The sequence below is a fragment of the Osmerus mordax genome, chromosome 20, assembly GCF_038355195.1.
Source record: "Osmerus mordax isolate fOsmMor3 chromosome 20, fOsmMor3.pri, whole genome shotgun sequence".
Lineage (NCBI taxonomy): Eukaryota > Metazoa > Chordata > Actinopteri > Osmeriformes > Osmeridae > Osmerus > Osmerus mordax.
In genome coordinates, this window is record NC_090069.1 from 4,541,994 (window position 1) to 4,558,942 (window position 16,949).

The window sequence follows — 16,949 nt, forward strand, 5'->3', positions numbered from 1 at the left end:
CGCGCACCGCGCGTGTGTGTGTGTGACTGTAGTAAAGGCAGTGTGTTCATCCCGCTCTCTCAGTTCCAGGACGGGGAACAGAAGGGTTACGTTCTCAAGAACAAGAAACTGACCGGACCGACCAAGGGTGTCATCTACCTGGGGGCTGAAGTCATATACAGCTCTGGTTAGTCCTCCACTTCTGCCACTCGAACATCCAGGAAATGGCTTCACGTGGCCTCAGTAGTTAGCTCCATACTCTTCGGAGGGATGTTCCAGTGCCTGTCTGACCGTGTGTATGTTCTACCCCAGGTAAAGGCCGGTTTGAGGACGTTGGTTCCTGCTGAGCAGAAGTACATCGAGGAAGAATCGAAGCTCTCCAAACATGTAAGTGTCAGCGCGCGTCCTTCGGGGGCCAGCGGGAGCACAAGGGGACGGGACGGGGGGACGACGGCGATAAGACTGTCTGCGTCTCGTCCCGCAGTTGTTCCAGCAGAACTTCAACCGCGTGAAACGCTGCGCCATGGTGCTCATCAACGCGGGGACCTACGTGAACAGCTGCTTCGAATGGGAGTCTTCACAAAGGAGTATTTGCGCCTTCCTGGTAGGACACAAACACACACACACACACTTGAATTGTCCCTGTAGGAGTCTCACTTACACCCCCCTCCCCACACACACACACACACACACACACACACCAACTCTGTCCCTCAGCTGTTTGTGGTGTGTGTGTGGAACTTCGAGGTGTACATGCTCCCGCTGGCCCTGCTGTTGATACTGGCCTGGAACTACTGCTTTACCACCAGCAGGGGGACTGAAGACATGGTGAGGACCGTGCAGGGCTGTGCTGTCTGGGGGGTGGTGGGGTGGGGGGGTAGGGAGGGAGGATGGGGGGGTTTAGGGGGGAGCTACAGGCTGAGGTTTAGTTGGGGGAGGGGGGTGGGGTTGTGGGGGTTGATGGGGGGGCTGCTACAGGCTGAGGTTTAGTTGGGGGGGGGGCAGGAAGGGGGGATGAGGGGTTGAGGGGGGGGCTACAGGCTGAGGTTTAGTTGGGGGAGGGGGGTGGGGTTGGGGGGTTGATGGGGGGGGGGGCTACAGGCTGAGGTTTAGTTGGGGGGGGGGGCAGGGAGGGGGGATGGGGGTTGAGGGGGGGCTACAGGCTGAGGTTTAGTTGGGGGGGGGGGCAGGGAGGGGGGATGGGGGGTTGAGGGGGGGCTACAGGCTGAGGTTTAGTTGGGGGAGGGGGGTGGGGTTGGGGGGGTTGATGGGGGGGGCTACAGGCTGAGGTTTAGTTGGAGCGGGGCAGGGAGGGGATGGGGGGTTGAGGGGGGAGCTACAGGCTGAGGTTTAGTTGGGGGGGGGGGGGGTTGAGTGACACGATCAGACACAAACAACGTCTGGTCTGTCTGGCGCAGGGTGGAAATAGAGAAGGGTGGGAGGGGGGACACAGGACGGACACAGACTAGGTCAGAGGGGGCAGAGTAAGTCAGTAAGTACGTGACTTTATTTAATATAGCACCATACGCAGAGCCAGGTCACAAGGTGCTTCGGAAAAGTAAAACGGTTAAAAATATCATCCTAAAAACGGCTAAGGAATCAAACAACAAAAGCATAAACAACAACAGAGACACACACAATTACAAATGCTAGACGGCACCGGGCGAGACAAATGGCAATTTGGAGTAGTTCATCTCAGCTGGTTTTTTCTGCTGAACATCTTTATAGGAACAGCGTTCCATAGTGTAGGAGCCGCCATGTCTAAAGCACAATCACCATTTTGTTTTTGGTCTAGCTCAAGGGACAACTAGTAAGCCCTGCTCAGAAGACCTAAGTGACTTCCTGGGGATATAGAGATGGATGGCCTGGGTTGATATAAAAGCGTGACAGATCATCTCTAGCTCAGCGTCAGTGTTTTTCCATGTTGATTGGAAACACACAGACTGGCCTCCACATCTTAGGAAGGGGCCCACTACACTGACCTACCGTGGAAGGTGTAGCACCTGAAGCTGTGAGAAAGGTGTGGTGGATTGGGCCGACTACCTACCTAGGCTGTGACTGGAGTGCAGGGGAAGAGGAGGTAGGGAAGAGGAACGTTGGAAGGGTCGCGTTTTCCTGGAGAGCCGTCTTGACGTTGGTCTCCTCTCCCTCAGGCCGCGGACGCCATGTTTGAATGGGAGGAGGACGAGGAGGAGAAGGATGACAAGGTAACCAGGAGTCTTGGGGAGTCAGGTGGCTGAGCGGTTAGGGAATCGGGCTAGTAATCTGAAGGTTGCCAGTTTGATTCCCGGCAGTGCCAAATGACGTTGTGTCCTTGGGAAAGGCACTTCACCCTACTTGCCTTGGGGGAATGTCCCTGTACTTACTGTAAGTCGCTCTGGATAAGAGCGTCTGCTAAATGAAAACATGTAATGTAAAATATCTTGAATGGAAGTTTTGGGAGGCGGAGGTGATGGTGGAGACTTAAAACAATGGAATTGGGAACTTTGACACAATTCAAGTTTACAATCCGCATCTGACTCTTATGTCTATATATATGTGTGTGTTGTTATGGTAGGACTTTGAGCGCAAAGGCTTCATGGGTAAGCTGTATGCCATCCAGGATGTGTGTATCACTGTGCAGAGCGGTCTGGATGAAGTTGCTTCCTACGGAGAGAGGATTAAGAAGTGAGTGTGTGTGTGCATGTGTGTTACTTTTTCTTACAGTACTTGTCTCCTAATATCACGCGTGTTCTTTCCTGTCTTCAGTGTATTTAACTGGACAGTGCCTTTCCTGAGTTGGTTAGCCATCTCTGCTCTGTGCGTGGCTACGTTTCTCCTCTACCTTGTCCCGCTACGATACTTGGTACTCACCTGGGGTAAGTTCTCACCTGCGTGTGTCTGCGATTTCATTGACAACAACTTGCCTGTTATTGGGGTAATGCACACTATCTGTGTGGTTGGATTTGAATCTGTGAGTTCTTCCTCAGGTGTGAATAAGTTCACCAAGAAACTGCGCGACCCATACATGATCGACAACAATGAGCTGCTGGACTTCCTATCCAGAGTGCCCTCAGATGTTCAAGTGGTGGGTGGACAGAGGAACTGTGTTTGGCGTTTCTCGTTTTCTGTCTGGCTTTTTACTAGTCTGTGTGTCTGTCTCTCTGCGTCTGGTTGTCTGTCTGTCCTCCTGTATGGCTGTCCTCCTGTCTGTCTGTGTCTGCCTGTCTGTCTATCTATCTATGTGTCCTGTCTGTCTGTCTGTCTCTTCTCCTGTCTGTCTGTCTCTGGTTGACTGCCTGCCTGACTGTAATGCTTGGTGTTTGTTGGACAGGTGCAGTATCGAGAACTCAAGGCTGAACCTGGACAGAGCCCTAACAAACGCAAGAGAACCAACCCGGGCTAGTCCCACACACTTGCACAAATACATACAAGGGACATTCTATTTTATATTTCGAAAAGACAGCATATTTAGCACACCTGTTGCTTATAAATACCCTTCAACTGTAAAAATTGTACAAATGTATTATTTTTTATTTTTTAAGTGATTTTAATGTTAAAATATGATAACTGGTAACAGTCAATGTATTTTACTTGAAAGTAGCTTTTCCTCGAATGAAGTACACACCCACACACACACAGGAATATTTTCGCTTTACTCACAAATGAATTTTACAGGAAACGAGTCAAATCTTTGGTGGATTTTAAGTGCTCGCTTCTGGATGGTTCAACACCTTCCTCACAGAGGCCCTTCCAGACTGCAGGGGCCCTCCCAGCCTCCAAGGAGTTCCCAGAATCCCCAGGCCCTATATCTATGGACTAAACTGTGACCATGAGTCTCAGTATCGAATTTTAATGATGTTTGCTTGCTACATGTATTTATGTCCTGTATAAGAAAGAGCATGTACTGTATGTACCGTGTATGTTGCCTGAATCTCTGCAAGTTGTCTGACAGTTTTTAATGCATTGAGCTTTTTACAGCTGTTCTCAATCAAAACCTACTTTAGAGGAAGCAGGGATGGGCTTGCTTCAATATTTTAATAAGCAGTCAATGCATTTCAGTGGATTTGAATGCCTCTTGTGGCTGCAATGTTTATGTATTTCAGTCAGACCAACAGGTGGCGCCAGATAGTCTTATTTTGTATTTATTTATCTAATCTCGTATCAAACATTATAGCCTATATTCGTCACATATACCCAACTCGATATGGGATCCATATGGTCAACATATATCACTGATTTTGATGTCACTGTTTAAAGCCAAGTTTTTATCCTGCAGTGAGAATGCATGTTCTTTCAACGTGACTCGCATGAATCTGAACCTGTGTGTAAGTGCATTTGTGTTATGTGGTAAGTTTACATGTATATGTATCACACGTCTATTGGCTGAGATGTGGCTAAGTCATGGTTTTACTGGAAGTGCTGTCGGTATAATGTGGTTTACTTCCTCTTTCAGTTTCACACGGATACTTTGATTTAGATATTTCGGTATCTTAAAGGTGATATGAAAATGTTTGAAGTCTCAATAATCACCCATAACTACATGGGAAGTACAGGTTCTGAAACCACAAGACATAATTGCACAGTAACATCATTTCAGTTCATCATTCTGTGCTATGTTGCTGTTCTATGTTTTTATTGTAATATGAATTATTGAAATAATTCTATGAATTTGAATGTAATAATGCTTGCAAATGAAGGAATGTCTGTAATGGTAGACCCACACACAGTATAAATACCAAACCAATGAAATGTTTTTATTTATTTATTTATTATTAAGGCCTGTTAGTTATATTGTTCTAACGACAGTGGTGGGGAACCCCCATAGTGGGTGCAATCACAGTCTGACCTATCTCCGGCCCTCTCGCCTTTGTGACATCACTGCCCTGTGAAGTAGGTCCCGTGCAGCTGAGCGTGATTGGCCCTGCGGTCCTGGTGAATGACCCTCCGCAGCCGGTGCCAGAACCAGCGCTGGGCCGCCGGGTGCGCCGGCCTGGGCCACTCCAGGACGCTGCGCCGGCACAGACGCCTGCGGAGGTGGAGGATCCGTGAGCGCCGCAGGACGCCGGGCTGCAGCAGCACCAGCACCAGGGCGTCCACGCCCTCCTCCACCAGGCGCTGCTGCACCAGCAGGGCGGCCATGCGGACGACGCCGTGCGAGAGGAAGCCCTCGGTGATCACCAACACCGTCTTCCTGCTCTTCTGCACGCTGGCCGACAGGTTCTCCAGGACGGGCGCGCCCGGCTGCCAGTCTCGTTCCTCCAGGCAGAGGGGGCGGACTCTCTCGCCTCGCTCCTCCAGCTCCACCCTCAGGCGGTTGAGGACCCAGTCGGACGCCAGTGGGTCTTTGGTGTCGTACATGACGAAGGCGTCGTAGGCGTAGCCCGGCGACGGCAGGCGCCGATGCTTGAGCTTGGCCAGAGCGTACTCGAGTACGTAGGCCAGGTCCCAGTAGAACAGACGCGCCGTGACAGACGCAAACAGAAGCAGAATGATGTGAAAAGACGTGACGATAAAGATGGCCATTGCTTTGTCGTCGCTAACACAGGCCTGTATGTCGTACGTCAACACAGACTTGCCCCTCATCTCTTGGGGAAAGTGGCAGGTCACACTAGTGGCCAGTAGAGGGAGCTCCACATCATTCTCCCTCATCCACAGGTGGAAGTATAGCAGGTCGCAGGTGCAGCGCCAGGGGTTGTTGTAGAGGGACAGCCGGCCGAGGTAGTTCTCACTATCCCACTCGAATGTAGTCTGGTTGATGAGCTGGAGCTTGTTGCTGCTCAGATCAAGATCCCAGAGGCTCCCGGCTTGTTTAAGGAAACCAGGGGCCAGCTGTGAAATCCGGTTGTGGCTCAAATCCAGCCGCCTCAAAGACGAGTTTGACAAGTTCTCCACAACAAACTCAAGATGGTTCAAACTCAAGTCCAGTTCTTCTAAGTACGGTTGCTGTTGGAGCATGTTCCACCTGAAGGCCTTCATCCGGTTCCCACTCAGACTAAGCCGTCTAAGAGTCTTGGGTAGGTAGTCATACACCCTTTTAGGGATATGGGAAAGCTTGTTGAGGGACAAATCCAAGGTGGTCAGGTTGGTTAAGTTCTGAAACAGATTGTAATAGCCCTTCCTTTTCCACATGATGTGTAATCGGTTGGCTCTGAAGTTGAGCTCCTGAAGAGACTTACTGGACATTTGCTTGTCTGTGAGGGTGCTGATCTCGTTCCAGCTCAGGTTCAGGGTTTTCAGAGAGGGCAGGAGGTCCAGGAAATTCAGGCTGTGGTTAAGACCACTCATCAGAAAGTAGTGGGCATTACCAGTCAGATCCAGCACTTCCAGCTCTGGAAGTTCCCTAAAGGCATCCCTGTAGCGCATGTACAGCTTGTTATAGGAGATGTCCAAGTACTTCAGTCTTGGGAAATGTAGGAACTGACTACCATTGAACATGTCCCCGATAAAGTTAAAGGAGAGGTTGAGACAGGCAGTGTTTTCTAGTCCCTGTAATGCTTCTGGGTCGATGCTTATGATGTTGTTTCTGCTTAAGTCCAGCACGGGCCCATATGCAGAGCACTGTGGTTTAATGCTGGGAGGGAACCGGCGGTAGAGTTGGTCTTTGTGAATGTAAGGGTGAAACCGGCGTCTTACTGAGTTCGATTTACAGCCAGACTCACACGCAGATAAAGCATCGGCACTCTGAGACTGGAAGGACAGTCGATTTTCCGCCAAGTCTACAACGGTTAAATTGTGGAACTTGTTGAAGAGAGTGAGGTTCGCCCTTAGGAGGAAGTTGGTGGCAAAATTTAACACGGACAAATTGGTTAAACTGTAGAGGGGCTCCAAATCGTTTTCAGAGAGATGGAAAAAAACGTAGCTCTCCAAGTGTAACGTCTTCAGAGAGGTCAGTTTGGAAAAGCTCTTTGATAGGTTTAAATTGTGGGAATACGATTCGTCCGTGTTGTACGACAGGTCCATCACCTCCACGCGTGGTAACATGGCGAGGAAGTCCCCCGTAGCCATGTCACCAATGAGAAAGTTGAATGCGAGGTAGAGGTACTGTAGACTGGTTAGGTTCTGAAACCAGGAAGGCTGTACGCTTCGGAGAGAGTTCCCCGACAGCCTCAGCTCTTCCAGGTGAGCAAGAGGAGCAAAGGCATTCGGGTGGATCTGCAGTTCTCCGTTGGGTGTTTCACACGGCTGGCAGAAGAAAGGCGTGTTAGCGCAGACAGGGCAGTTACCCGACAGATCCAGTAATTTCAGGTTCACCAGGTTCCTCAGGTCGCCAGCGTGAATACGGTCAATAGTATTTAGCTTGAGTTTAAGTGAGAGGAGGGAGAGCGGGAGGCACCGAGGAATCGCCTTCAGTCGGTTGAAGGACAGCGTCAGGTTCATCAGATACCTTAAATGAACCAAGGATTTCTTTTTTATTTTCAGGGACTTTTTACCACAACTCCCCAAGTAGCAGTTGGCAGCCAAATGGAGGACCGTAATGTTTGGGGTATCTTTGAAGTCTCCTGGTTTCACCTTGGTGATGAAGTTGGAGTTTAGGTTTAGGAACTGCAGTCCAGAAGGGAGGCCCCCTGGCACAGTGTGAAGGCTGTTGCCATTAAGATGCAGTTCTCTCAGCTTCCTCATCCCTGAGAATGTGTCTTTCTTTATCTTCAGTGGTTGCTTGGGAGATTTGGGTCTGTTGAATCCTAGATCTAGAAATTCTAGATTCTGAAGGTTCCAAAAGGAGGCGGCGGAGATCTTCTCGATGAGGTTTCCGGAGAGCGTGAGGTCCGTGGCGTTCCAGCCAATTCCTGTGGGTATGTTGGATATCTTCCTGTTTGAGCAGTCGAAGACTTGTGATTGGTTGATTGAGATTTTACAGGGTAATTTTCTCAGAGACCAGCTCAGGCCACAGCAACCGCATGAGTTACCCAGTAGCACCAGCAGAAGCAGAAGCTTCTGGAAGGCAGACTGAGGAGGAACCCTAAGTAGAAACAATATAATCCAGGTGGCAACTGGAATAAATACTTTACAAATAATAATAATTGAGATTCCTTTTAAGTAAAGCATGTTGTACTTACTTTTGTTGTCTCTCCATTGTCTTGTCTGGTAAGAAGTGAGAATAAAAGTGATTGATTCTCAAAGCACATTGAGGAACTGCAAGAACACTTCCCTATCACAAGTTTTACTGATGTAATTCTCTGAGTCAGAGTGCGAATTAAACATAACAATCAGGGGTCAACTTCTTCTCCAGGGCATAAAGTAATATTTACTCCCCCCCCCCCCTGTTCTTTTTACCTCTTTTGGTGTGGTCCAAGTCTTAATTAGGGGGGGTCAAGCCCCCCGCCCCCCCAAGCACGGCCGTCATTTGAACCCTGCTCTGAGTAGGCCTATCTATCGAGGGATTATAACCTATTGGCTAGACACGGAAGAAAAAATTACATAAAATGAAAGCAGTAGACCGTACTACTACACATGCACTTGTGTGTCTTTGTTTAATGTTTGCAATTAAAGGCCAGACGAGTATGAATTTTGAGAGTATGAATAACGTTGTCTTATATATACTGAAGCCTTCCACGTTAATTTATTGATCCTGCTGCCTATTAGAGTAAAGAATCCGAAATAAACTAACATTTCTGGCTGCGCATAGCGTGTCAGTTCTCATAACACAATTTCAGCCAAAACCTTTCAAAAGTGACCAGAAACCTACGTACGTTTGGTTCATAGAACAAATGTCCTACATTTTCAAGTGTCCCTGTTGGCCGTACAAACTTGATACAAATGGTTAACAAAAAATAGCCTACACGTGAAGGCTAGGCTATACAACAAATATAACAACAACTGACTTGATCCTTCGCTGTTTACTTCGCAGTTCAATTAGCCTACTGATCTTTTTAGCGTTTTTCTTGTTGAAATTAGAGTTCTGAGCTCGATTAGTTTTTATTGTGGTGTATCTAGATGTAGGCCTCGTCCACTCGAATTTACACAGGCTAGTTGTCACATCACATGCTTATACTATATTTAATTATATACTTTATATTACATAATATACTAATATAGTATATAATAAATACTTATTATATGATTTGTTCGCTAGATAAGATGTTGGATATAATACACTAAAGGTTTCCTGTGGGAACTTTGTGTTTTACAACCTGCGGAGGGTGGTAGGTTACTGCGCGCACATGCCCAGTAAGGTTGTTTTTGCGCACAAGCTCCTATAAGAAAGCGCTGGAGTCTCGTTTTCATTTTCAGACTGTATTCCGGACACTGCGGAAGCATAGCCTAGATGAACATGCCATCTACATCCACGGTGACTGGCACAAGATACTTCTATGTTTTGTCAACTAAAAAGCCACTGACATAGCCTGTTTGCAGCCTGGCTATGAGAAAGGTGCTTATGGCTGTGCAAGTCGAAGGCTTATTTCCTTCCTATTCATAGACGTTTTTTTAAAAACATGGTGCTGGGCAAGGTAAAGACCGTAGCGGTCTGCTTCGACTGTTTGAATGAAAGCAACCTGCCCGTTTTCTCCGGTGGCGACTCGGTCTCAGGGAGGGTAATCGTGGATGTCACCGGAGAGGTACGCGTTAAAACGTTGAGCATCAATGCGAGAGGAGTAGCAAAGGTTCGGTGGACTGAGTCTCGGAATGCAGGAGCCAACACTGCCTATACTCAGAATTACACCGAAGAAGTGGAATACTTAAACCATTACGACATCTTATTAGGAGAGGAGAGAGGTAAGGGACAACAACATTGTCGTATTCTCACAGAAATAGGATATATATTTCGGGAAAAGTTGTCTTTCTGTTGCAGTAGGTTAGGGCTGATTATTTTACTTGTTGAGGACTGCCTTTTACTAAATGGTGTATTTGCATCACACGTACAGTAATTCCACACAAAACAAACTGAAATCACCAACTGACAATCTAAACTCTAATGTGAACCCCAAGAGCACCTACAGTGGTGCTGATGCGAGCGGTCTAGGTATAGTCCTTCTCATTTACTGAACACAATGTGTAATATAATTAATGTCATATGGCCTAACTCATTTCGTCTATTTAAATGGTGACTTTACGTCTTGATTGAGTGGTCCAACACATTAGCAGTTGAAGTTGTCAGAGCATCCTTTCCTTCCACTTTAGGTAATGAATCCTAAATGTATGACCAAAACTCACATTTGAAGTTAGTCAACAACAAAAGTCTAGTCAAATTAAAAGAACACCCATTTCTAATAACATTGATCGTTTTAACGGTTTCTTTCAGTTAAAAATAGGCTGTCAAGATATTCTGAAGTTAAGGCTACTCCCTTTGTTAGAAGCGGTTCAAACCTGTTCAGAGACTGGTTTAGAGAAGGGGGGTAGTGGGGAGACAAGCCTCTCTCGTCACTGATTGGTCCAAACTCTCCTATGTGTCTGCAATGACATCATGCTTTCTGAGGAAGTGACTGAGGTACAGCATCCTTTGAAGCAACCCTTTCTGGCTGAACTCGAACTCAAAGACATTAATAATTTGTTATGTCCTAATGTAATTTATGGTACTTAAGCAATATGTTACATCAAGATGTTAACATATTGAGGCTTATTGTCACGATATGACTGCAATGACCACATAGTGATTAGTATCTCAAACAAAGACAGACTAACACAGCTCAATCACCAATATCATTTCATTGGAGTCCAGCTCATTAATATTAAATCCAGCTATTTTGGCGAGACAGACACGAAATTGAAAGATAGGAACATAAGAAACATTTTCTGAGTCTGACGCGTCCATCTGCAACAGTAGGACATCCCAAGACCGACTGAAGAAGATGGTTACCATCACTCAGGAAAAGGCAGTCCTGCCTTAGATAGGAAAATCCTTTTTTTCTGTACAACTGTAGACCCATGCAAATATCAATTAGCCAGATACCTCTGTGTTCTTTTAAAGAGTCAAACAAGAGTATTTCTGGATGACCAGCATCAGGACTCTTCCGATGTTGGTCTTATTCTAGAACATGACTTTTCAGTCATCGCTGAAATGCTGGAACAAGGCTTGAGATTGTGTCAGCCAAATCTTTAACCTTGCCTGTACAATTAGAAAATGTTGGAATGATGTTCCTTGGTTGTCTGGTTCGTTTGTACAATAAAATGGACGCTGATGAATAAATGAAATTGAATGAACCTGCTCTTATTGTCTGTCTTTATTTACCAGCATTTCTCCTGTCATGAGTGTAAAACTTTACCCTTAACTCTGTAGCCTTCGGTGGTGCTGTGTGTATAGCTCTACTTATCCTCCATCTTCCCATAACACATGGGTATAGATAAGGAGGAAGGAAGTGCCATGCCGTATTTCAACCAATAGCAGTTTGAGCTGAAATTTGTGTGTGAAGTTTCCTCCAATGGGAGGCTGAGTTATAATGCATGCGCTGGAGTATCCGGCTGAGGGAAGCTGCTTGTTTCTGGTTCATACCGGTCTGCTCCTGCTCTCCCACTCCTCTCTCTCTCTCTCACACTCCCTTTCTCTCTCTCTCTCTCTCTCTCTCTCTCTCTCTCTCTCTCTCTCTCTCTCTCTCTCTCTCTCTCTCACACACTCCCTTGCTCTCTCTCTCTCTCTCTCTCTCTCTCTCTCACTTCCCCCTCTCTCTCTCTCTCTCTCTCTCTCTCACTCCCTTGCTTGCTCTCTCTCTCGCTCTCTCTCTCTCTCTTTCTCTGTGCTACCAGTAACTTACATACATACAGCATTCAGCACACTGTCACGGACTGTTAATGACAGCCGTGCTGCTGAGGAGAGCATGTGTGTGTGCAGAACAAACACACACACACACTCAAAAAGAAGCCAAGGAGAAATAGTCAGATTGCTGATGTGGCAGGAAACTGAACTAAAAGCAGCCTTAAGCAGGATAATGTAAACATAAGGAAGTGAATGAAGGTCATGTTTTCGGTCTCTGGGTGGGTCTCTAACGATTCACCATCTGCCGAATCAGCATGCAAGAAAATATGAAAAAAAAAAATATGACACTGTAATAGTGTGCATGTGTTAAGGTGTCTGTGTGTCCTTGTGTGTGGGACAATCAAGCTCAACACGTTTGTTACAATGTGCTAATATTTTGAAATGAAATGTTTCTTAATCCTGTAAAACAGTTCACTTCTGAATGTGGTTGGAACATTGTATGGTTTGTATGTTGACACACTGCTAACTTTTCAGGAAATAAATAAATACCTTGATACAAAACTATTCAGTGTTGTGTGTCTGTGTGTCGTTTCCTGCTTGTGAAGTGTATCTGTTCAAAGCTCAAATGACATCTGGTGTTCCTTCCAAACTGCCATAACATTGAGTAGGGACTTTTGTTTTAGTCGAAATGAGCATTCTGGTTTGTGTCAAATCTCTGAAGATCTGTGTATGCATGTGCCAGTTATGGTACTGTACAGTGTATTTGGAATCTTGTTGTTCTTTCTTTCAGATGAGGACAGTCCAGAGGAAAGCCTTACTGTTCTCCATACAGGCATACACGAGTTTGCCTTTAGCTTCCACTTACCACAGATGTAAGTAATGGGGCGCACACACACAAGCATAACATATAACCCCATTTTCCCACACAGACCGAAGATATACTGTACAAATGAACACATTATCAACCTGGAAATATTTTCTTTTTTCTTCCTCCTCCTCTTCCTCCTCCTCCTCTCTTCAAGGCCCCTTGCCACCTCTTTCGAGGGGAAACATGGGAGTGTGAGGTACTGGGTGCGAGCAGAGCTGCATAGGGCCTGGCTGCTACCTGTGAAGGTGAAGAAAGAGTTCACTGTGTTTGAACACATCGACATCAACACGCCACTGCTGCTGGTAAGGAGGAGACGGCCAGGAGTACGCAACGCTTGAGTGACGGGAGCTGTCGCCCTGGGGGGGTCTGAACGCGGCTCTAGTCTGGTCGTTTTGGGGAAACGAATAGGGATGACGATGATAATTCATGTCGCTCTTTCTTTGTGTGTGTGTGTGTGTGTGTGTGTACAGGCTCCTCAGGCTGGTACTAAGGAAAAGACCCTCTGTTGCTGGTTCTGTGCCTCAGGTCCAATCTCTCTCAGTGCCAAGATCGAGAGGAAGGGCTACACTCCAGGTTCGAACGAGCCAGAATCTCTCACGCACACGGCACCACTGACCCCCAGCTGCTCCGGCAAAAGAGCCTATCCGACCCACTTCCAGTCTCCCATCTGACAGACGACCCTCTCCTCTCTCTACCAGGGGAGTCCATCCAGATCTTTGCCGAGGTGGAGAACTGCTCCTCTCGCGTCGTGGTGCCCAAGGCAGCTCTTTACCAGACCCAGACCTTCTTTGCCAAGGGGAAGGGCAAGCAGATCCAGCAACTGGTCTCCAACCTGCGTGGAGACCCCCTGCCCCAGGGCAAGAGCCAGAGTTGGGAGGGCAAGCTGCTGAAGATCCCCCCAGTGTCCCCGTCCATCATAGACTGCCCCATCATCCGGGTAGAATACGCCCTGGTGGTGAGTCACGATCGATGGGTCTCGGTGAGGGGGGTGGTGTGTTATCATCCAGTGGGTAGCCCCTATACATCCAGCTAACCATGATGTGGATGATTTCTGATCTGCTCGGTTAACCCCTCCCCCCCCCACACCCATCCCCTCTCCCTGGCAGGTGTATGTGGACGTCCCTGGGGGGCTGAACCTCTCTCTGTCGTTGCCGCTGGTCATCGGAACCATCCCCCTCCACGGCTTCTCCAGTCGCACCTCCAGCATTAGCAGCCAGTGCAGTGACTCAAGCTGGCTGGGCCTCCCCGAGAGACCTGAGGGTACGACCACACACACACACTGACACACCAGAGTACACACACACACCCCATCCCAAGCCCTCCCAATGCGAACATCCACTCACGAGCACACAATCATAATCCTGCCCGTTCACGTGATCTCACACATGGACAAGTCCACACGCTGACACTTGCACAGGGCCGCGGGGAACCGCCTACCTTCAACCGCCACGAGAACACTTCATGCCTCCGACGCAATACGCACGCAGGCGCGCTCGCCCCCCGGTTCCGTCTCCTAAGTGTATGTTCTCTGCGCTTTCTCTCCTCAGCTCCTCCGAGTTACAGTGACCTTGCTGTGTCTGAGGCCCACAGGCGAGGCTGCCTCCAGGACTGCGACAGGCCCCAGGGCGGCGCCGAAGACCAGGGACCCCATCTGGCCTACATCACTGAGTTTAGATACCAGCCCCCGCCACTGTACTCAGAGGTACGGCACACGCACGCACAAACGCCGCACAAACGCACGCAGGCCCGAACGCACGTACACAGACGCGCACGCGCGTGCGTACACGAGCACGTCTAGTCGCACACACACATACACACACCGACGTGCACACACGCACTCCCGCTCACACGCGCAGACAGCCATCGAAACACACCAACTAGCCGTCCAATCGTTTGACTTGGTGCCCTCTCTCCGTCAGATCGACCCCTACCCAGACCCGGCGTGTGGCACCCAGGGGGTGGGGAGAGCCGACGCCTGCCCCTCACGCTGACCAGCTCCCCAGAGGAGCAGCCCCTCTGACCGCGTGCAGGTCCGCCCCACGTAAACCCCACACCCCACCCCACACCGCTGGACACGATTCAGCCCCACCTCGCCATCGGCTTCGGCAGCGTATTGAACCCGAGTTGGAACCGGCGTGTCCGCCCCCACGGGGGGGGGGGGGGGGGGGGGGGGGGGGGACCGAGCGAGGCGCCCCCAGGTGGGGTACCGGAGAAGGACGCGGCGTTCCTACGCGGACGGTTGTCCTCTGGTTAGGAGACCGTCTGGGTGCGCGTCCCTCTCTGGACTCTGCTACCACGATGGCGTGATGTTCCCGTGCAGAACTAGATAGATGGACAGGTGGGAACCAACAGCACTGTTGGACAGAGTAGCTTGCTGCCTCCAAGTCGGTTTTGCACATTCCTTTCTCCCTGTTTCCACACAAACACACACGCGCGCATATACAAGTCCACAAGCCTTTATGCTAAAAATGCATCTGCTGGTTTTTTCACCATTGAACTCCTTAAGTAGAAGCCAGACAAACGGAATGAGGGCCGCTCTCAGCGACACGTGTCGAGCTCAAGTATGAGGTCGATTCTCCTCTTACCTAGATCACAGTGGTTACCATAGCCTTGAATGGATAAAGGTGTGTATTTCCGAAGGGGGGGAGGGGAATGCACTAAACGGAGGAGGAGAGGAGAGCACTAGAGGAGAACGAACAAGTCCCACTTCCCACATCGCCTCACTCTCTCTCTCTCTCTCTCCTCGGTCTCTCCCAGGAGTGTGAGGCCAGGCCTCTGTCACCAGCTCCAGAAAAGCTCTCTCTCTCTCGCCCCTGCACATACGTGTGAGCATGTGCTCGCTAACAAGCCTGTCTGCCCCGCGTCCCCGCGTCAGACCAGACAAGGACCAGACTGGTTCTGTTAGAGAAATGCACAGTTTAGACACACGGCGAATGAGCCTCGCACACTGGCGTACTGAATCTCTGGGGTATCTGAGACGGCTTGGAGGCGTGCACTCAAGAACAGATTTCTTTTTTAAGGCAAGGTGGGAAGTGATACGGAGAACAGCTTTGCGCTCTGGCGCGGCCGAGTGGGAGAGGATACACAAGTTCTAAAGTTTACAGATTAAAAAAGAAATCTAACCAAGCTTGTTAGTAAAACATTGAGTTATTCTTCCAAACTTGTCAAAGATAATGAGTGCAATATATTTTTCTATTTATTGGTTTTTGCACTAGTTTTCCAATGTTGTGTTTCCTGTGTATTAAGTCATTATTTGGATCTGAATGCTGCCATGATATTGCTTTTTATAAAAAATAAAGACGCTTTTTTCTAGATGTTGTGTTTTCCCCTGTGTAAAGCTCAATCAACCAAAGGTCACACAAGCACAGTGTATTGTAGATTGTATTGTTGAGGCCTTGAGGAGATTCTCCAGCCAATTCTGTCTGTAGTATTTGTGGGCTTCAGTCTTCTGCAGACCTATATGCCAGCAACAGCTGCTGCTTTCTTCCTCTTTTATCCTCCCCTCTTTCCCCTCTCTCCTATTTCTCTCAACGCTCTGTACATGTGGTTGTCTAAAGGCCAGTCTAGACAAGGAGTCATTGTCTCATCCATGGTGTGTGCATACACACACACACACACACACACACACACACACACACACACACACACAGATGGTGGACATAGTTCATAGGAACTACTGACCTAATTCTTCTCGTAATCTGGAAAAATCCTGGAAGCCATTACTGACCCTTTCAGATGATTTGATCAAAACAAATTCTCTTTTTCTATCACCATACATCCTTGACATTACCCTCATAGCATTCTTATGTCACCCAATTGCACAAAATGTTCTTTTGCAGTTGTTCATTATACTGTACAAACAGGCATCAATATGTATATATCAATATTAAACATGACCACTTTAGCAAATACGTAATTCAAACAATAAATGACACAGTTGACACACAGTATTGTATATAGAAAAGAAAAAAAAAAGCATTAGTTTCATTGACAGTTACTGTGTATTCACTCACAGGAAAGTTGATCATACGCACAAATGTGTCTCCCAGTACCAGTCTGTCACAGAGTACCACTTCATAGGCCTTTTGACTAAATACCCAAGAACTAACAGTCAGAATATGAAATGACACGTGACCCATACCTTAAATGAGAAATGTGTATATACTACATTTTTACACCCACAGACAGACATTGCTGTGTATAAATTCATCACCCTAACATGATCAGGTATGTGTGCACATGTCAAGTAATTTACATTTTCATTTAGTAGACACTCCTATCCAGAGCGACTTACAGTAAGTACAGGGACATTCCCCCGAGACAAGTAGGGTGAAGTGCCTTGCCCAAGGACACAACGTCATTTGGCACGGCTGGGAATCGAACTGGCAACCTTCAGATTACCAGTCCGATTCCCTCACCGCGCAGCCACCTGACTCCCACCAACAAGTAAACATCTTTTCCCTCTTGTGTTTTTTTTTTTGTCCTTTGTGC

The 16,949-nt window shown here is 48.0% G+C and overlaps 3 protein-coding genes across 3 annotated transcripts in view; 2 read left to right on the top strand and 1 right to left on the bottom strand.

Moving 5' to 3' along the window:
- mctp1b (multiple C2 domains, transmembrane 1b) overlaps positions 1–3,512 on the top strand; it is an 8,752-nt gene extending 5,240 nt beyond the window's left edge. Inside the window, exons 3-11 of the mRNA XM_067258711.1 lie at positions 33–165; positions 292–366; positions 464–583; positions 697–807; positions 2,133–2,186; positions 2,537–2,646; positions 2,728–2,837; positions 2,949–3,046; positions 3,293–3,512. Of these exons, the coding sequence (XP_067114812.1) occupies positions 33–165; positions 292–366; positions 464–583; positions 697–807; positions 2,133–2,186; positions 2,537–2,646; positions 2,728–2,837; positions 2,949–3,046; positions 3,293–3,364 (883 nt within the window). The 3' untranslated portion in view covers positions 3,365–3,512. The remainder of the gene's footprint in view (positions 1–32; positions 166–291; positions 367–463; positions 584–696; positions 808–2,132; positions 2,187–2,536; positions 2,647–2,727; positions 2,838–2,948; positions 3,047–3,292) is intronic.
- Positions 3,513–4,554: 1,042 nt separating this feature from the next.
- On the bottom strand, positions 4,555–7,704 carry tlr8b (toll-like receptor 8b). The gene has a single exon (XM_067257898.1). It carries the CDS (start codon positions 7,579–7,581, stop codon positions 4,837–4,839), a length of 2,745 nt encoding a protein of 914 aa, XP_067113999.1. The 5' UTR covers positions 7,582–7,704; the 3' UTR covers positions 4,555–4,836.
- Positions 7,705–9,215: 1,511 nt separating this feature from the next.
- On the top strand, positions 9,216–14,596 carry arrdc3b (arrestin domain containing 3b). The gene is made up of 8 exons (XM_067258461.1): positions 9,216–9,675; positions 12,381–12,462; positions 12,613–12,760; positions 12,929–13,031; positions 13,157–13,413; positions 13,565–13,718; positions 14,006–14,160; positions 14,378–14,596. The coding sequence occupies exons 1-8, from the start codon at positions 9,396–9,398 to the stop codon at positions 14,447–14,449; spliced, it is 1,251 nt and encodes a 416-aa protein (XP_067114562.1). The 5' UTR covers positions 9,216–9,395; the 3' UTR covers positions 14,450–14,596.
- Positions 14,597–16,949: the final 2,353 nt, after the last annotated feature.

Bases quoted from the DNA above. Each gene is read 5' to 3' on its own strand.
- tlr8b (XM_067257898.1), bottom strand. From the start codon at position 7,581: ATGAGGAAGCTGAGAGAACTGCATCTTAATGGCAACAGCCTTCACACT.
- arrdc3b (XM_067258461.1), top strand. From the start codon at position 9,396: ATGGTGCTGGGCAAGGTAAAGACCGTAGCGGTCTGCTTCGACTGTTTG. The intron at 12,463-12,612 runs GTAAGTAATGGG...CCTCTCTTCAAG, and splicing joins AGCTTCCACTTACCACAGAT to GCCCCTTGCCACCTCTTTCG. The intron at 14,161-14,377 runs GTACGGCACACG...TCTCTCCGTCAG, and splicing joins CCCCGCCACTGTACTCAGAG to ATCGACCCCTACCCAGACCC.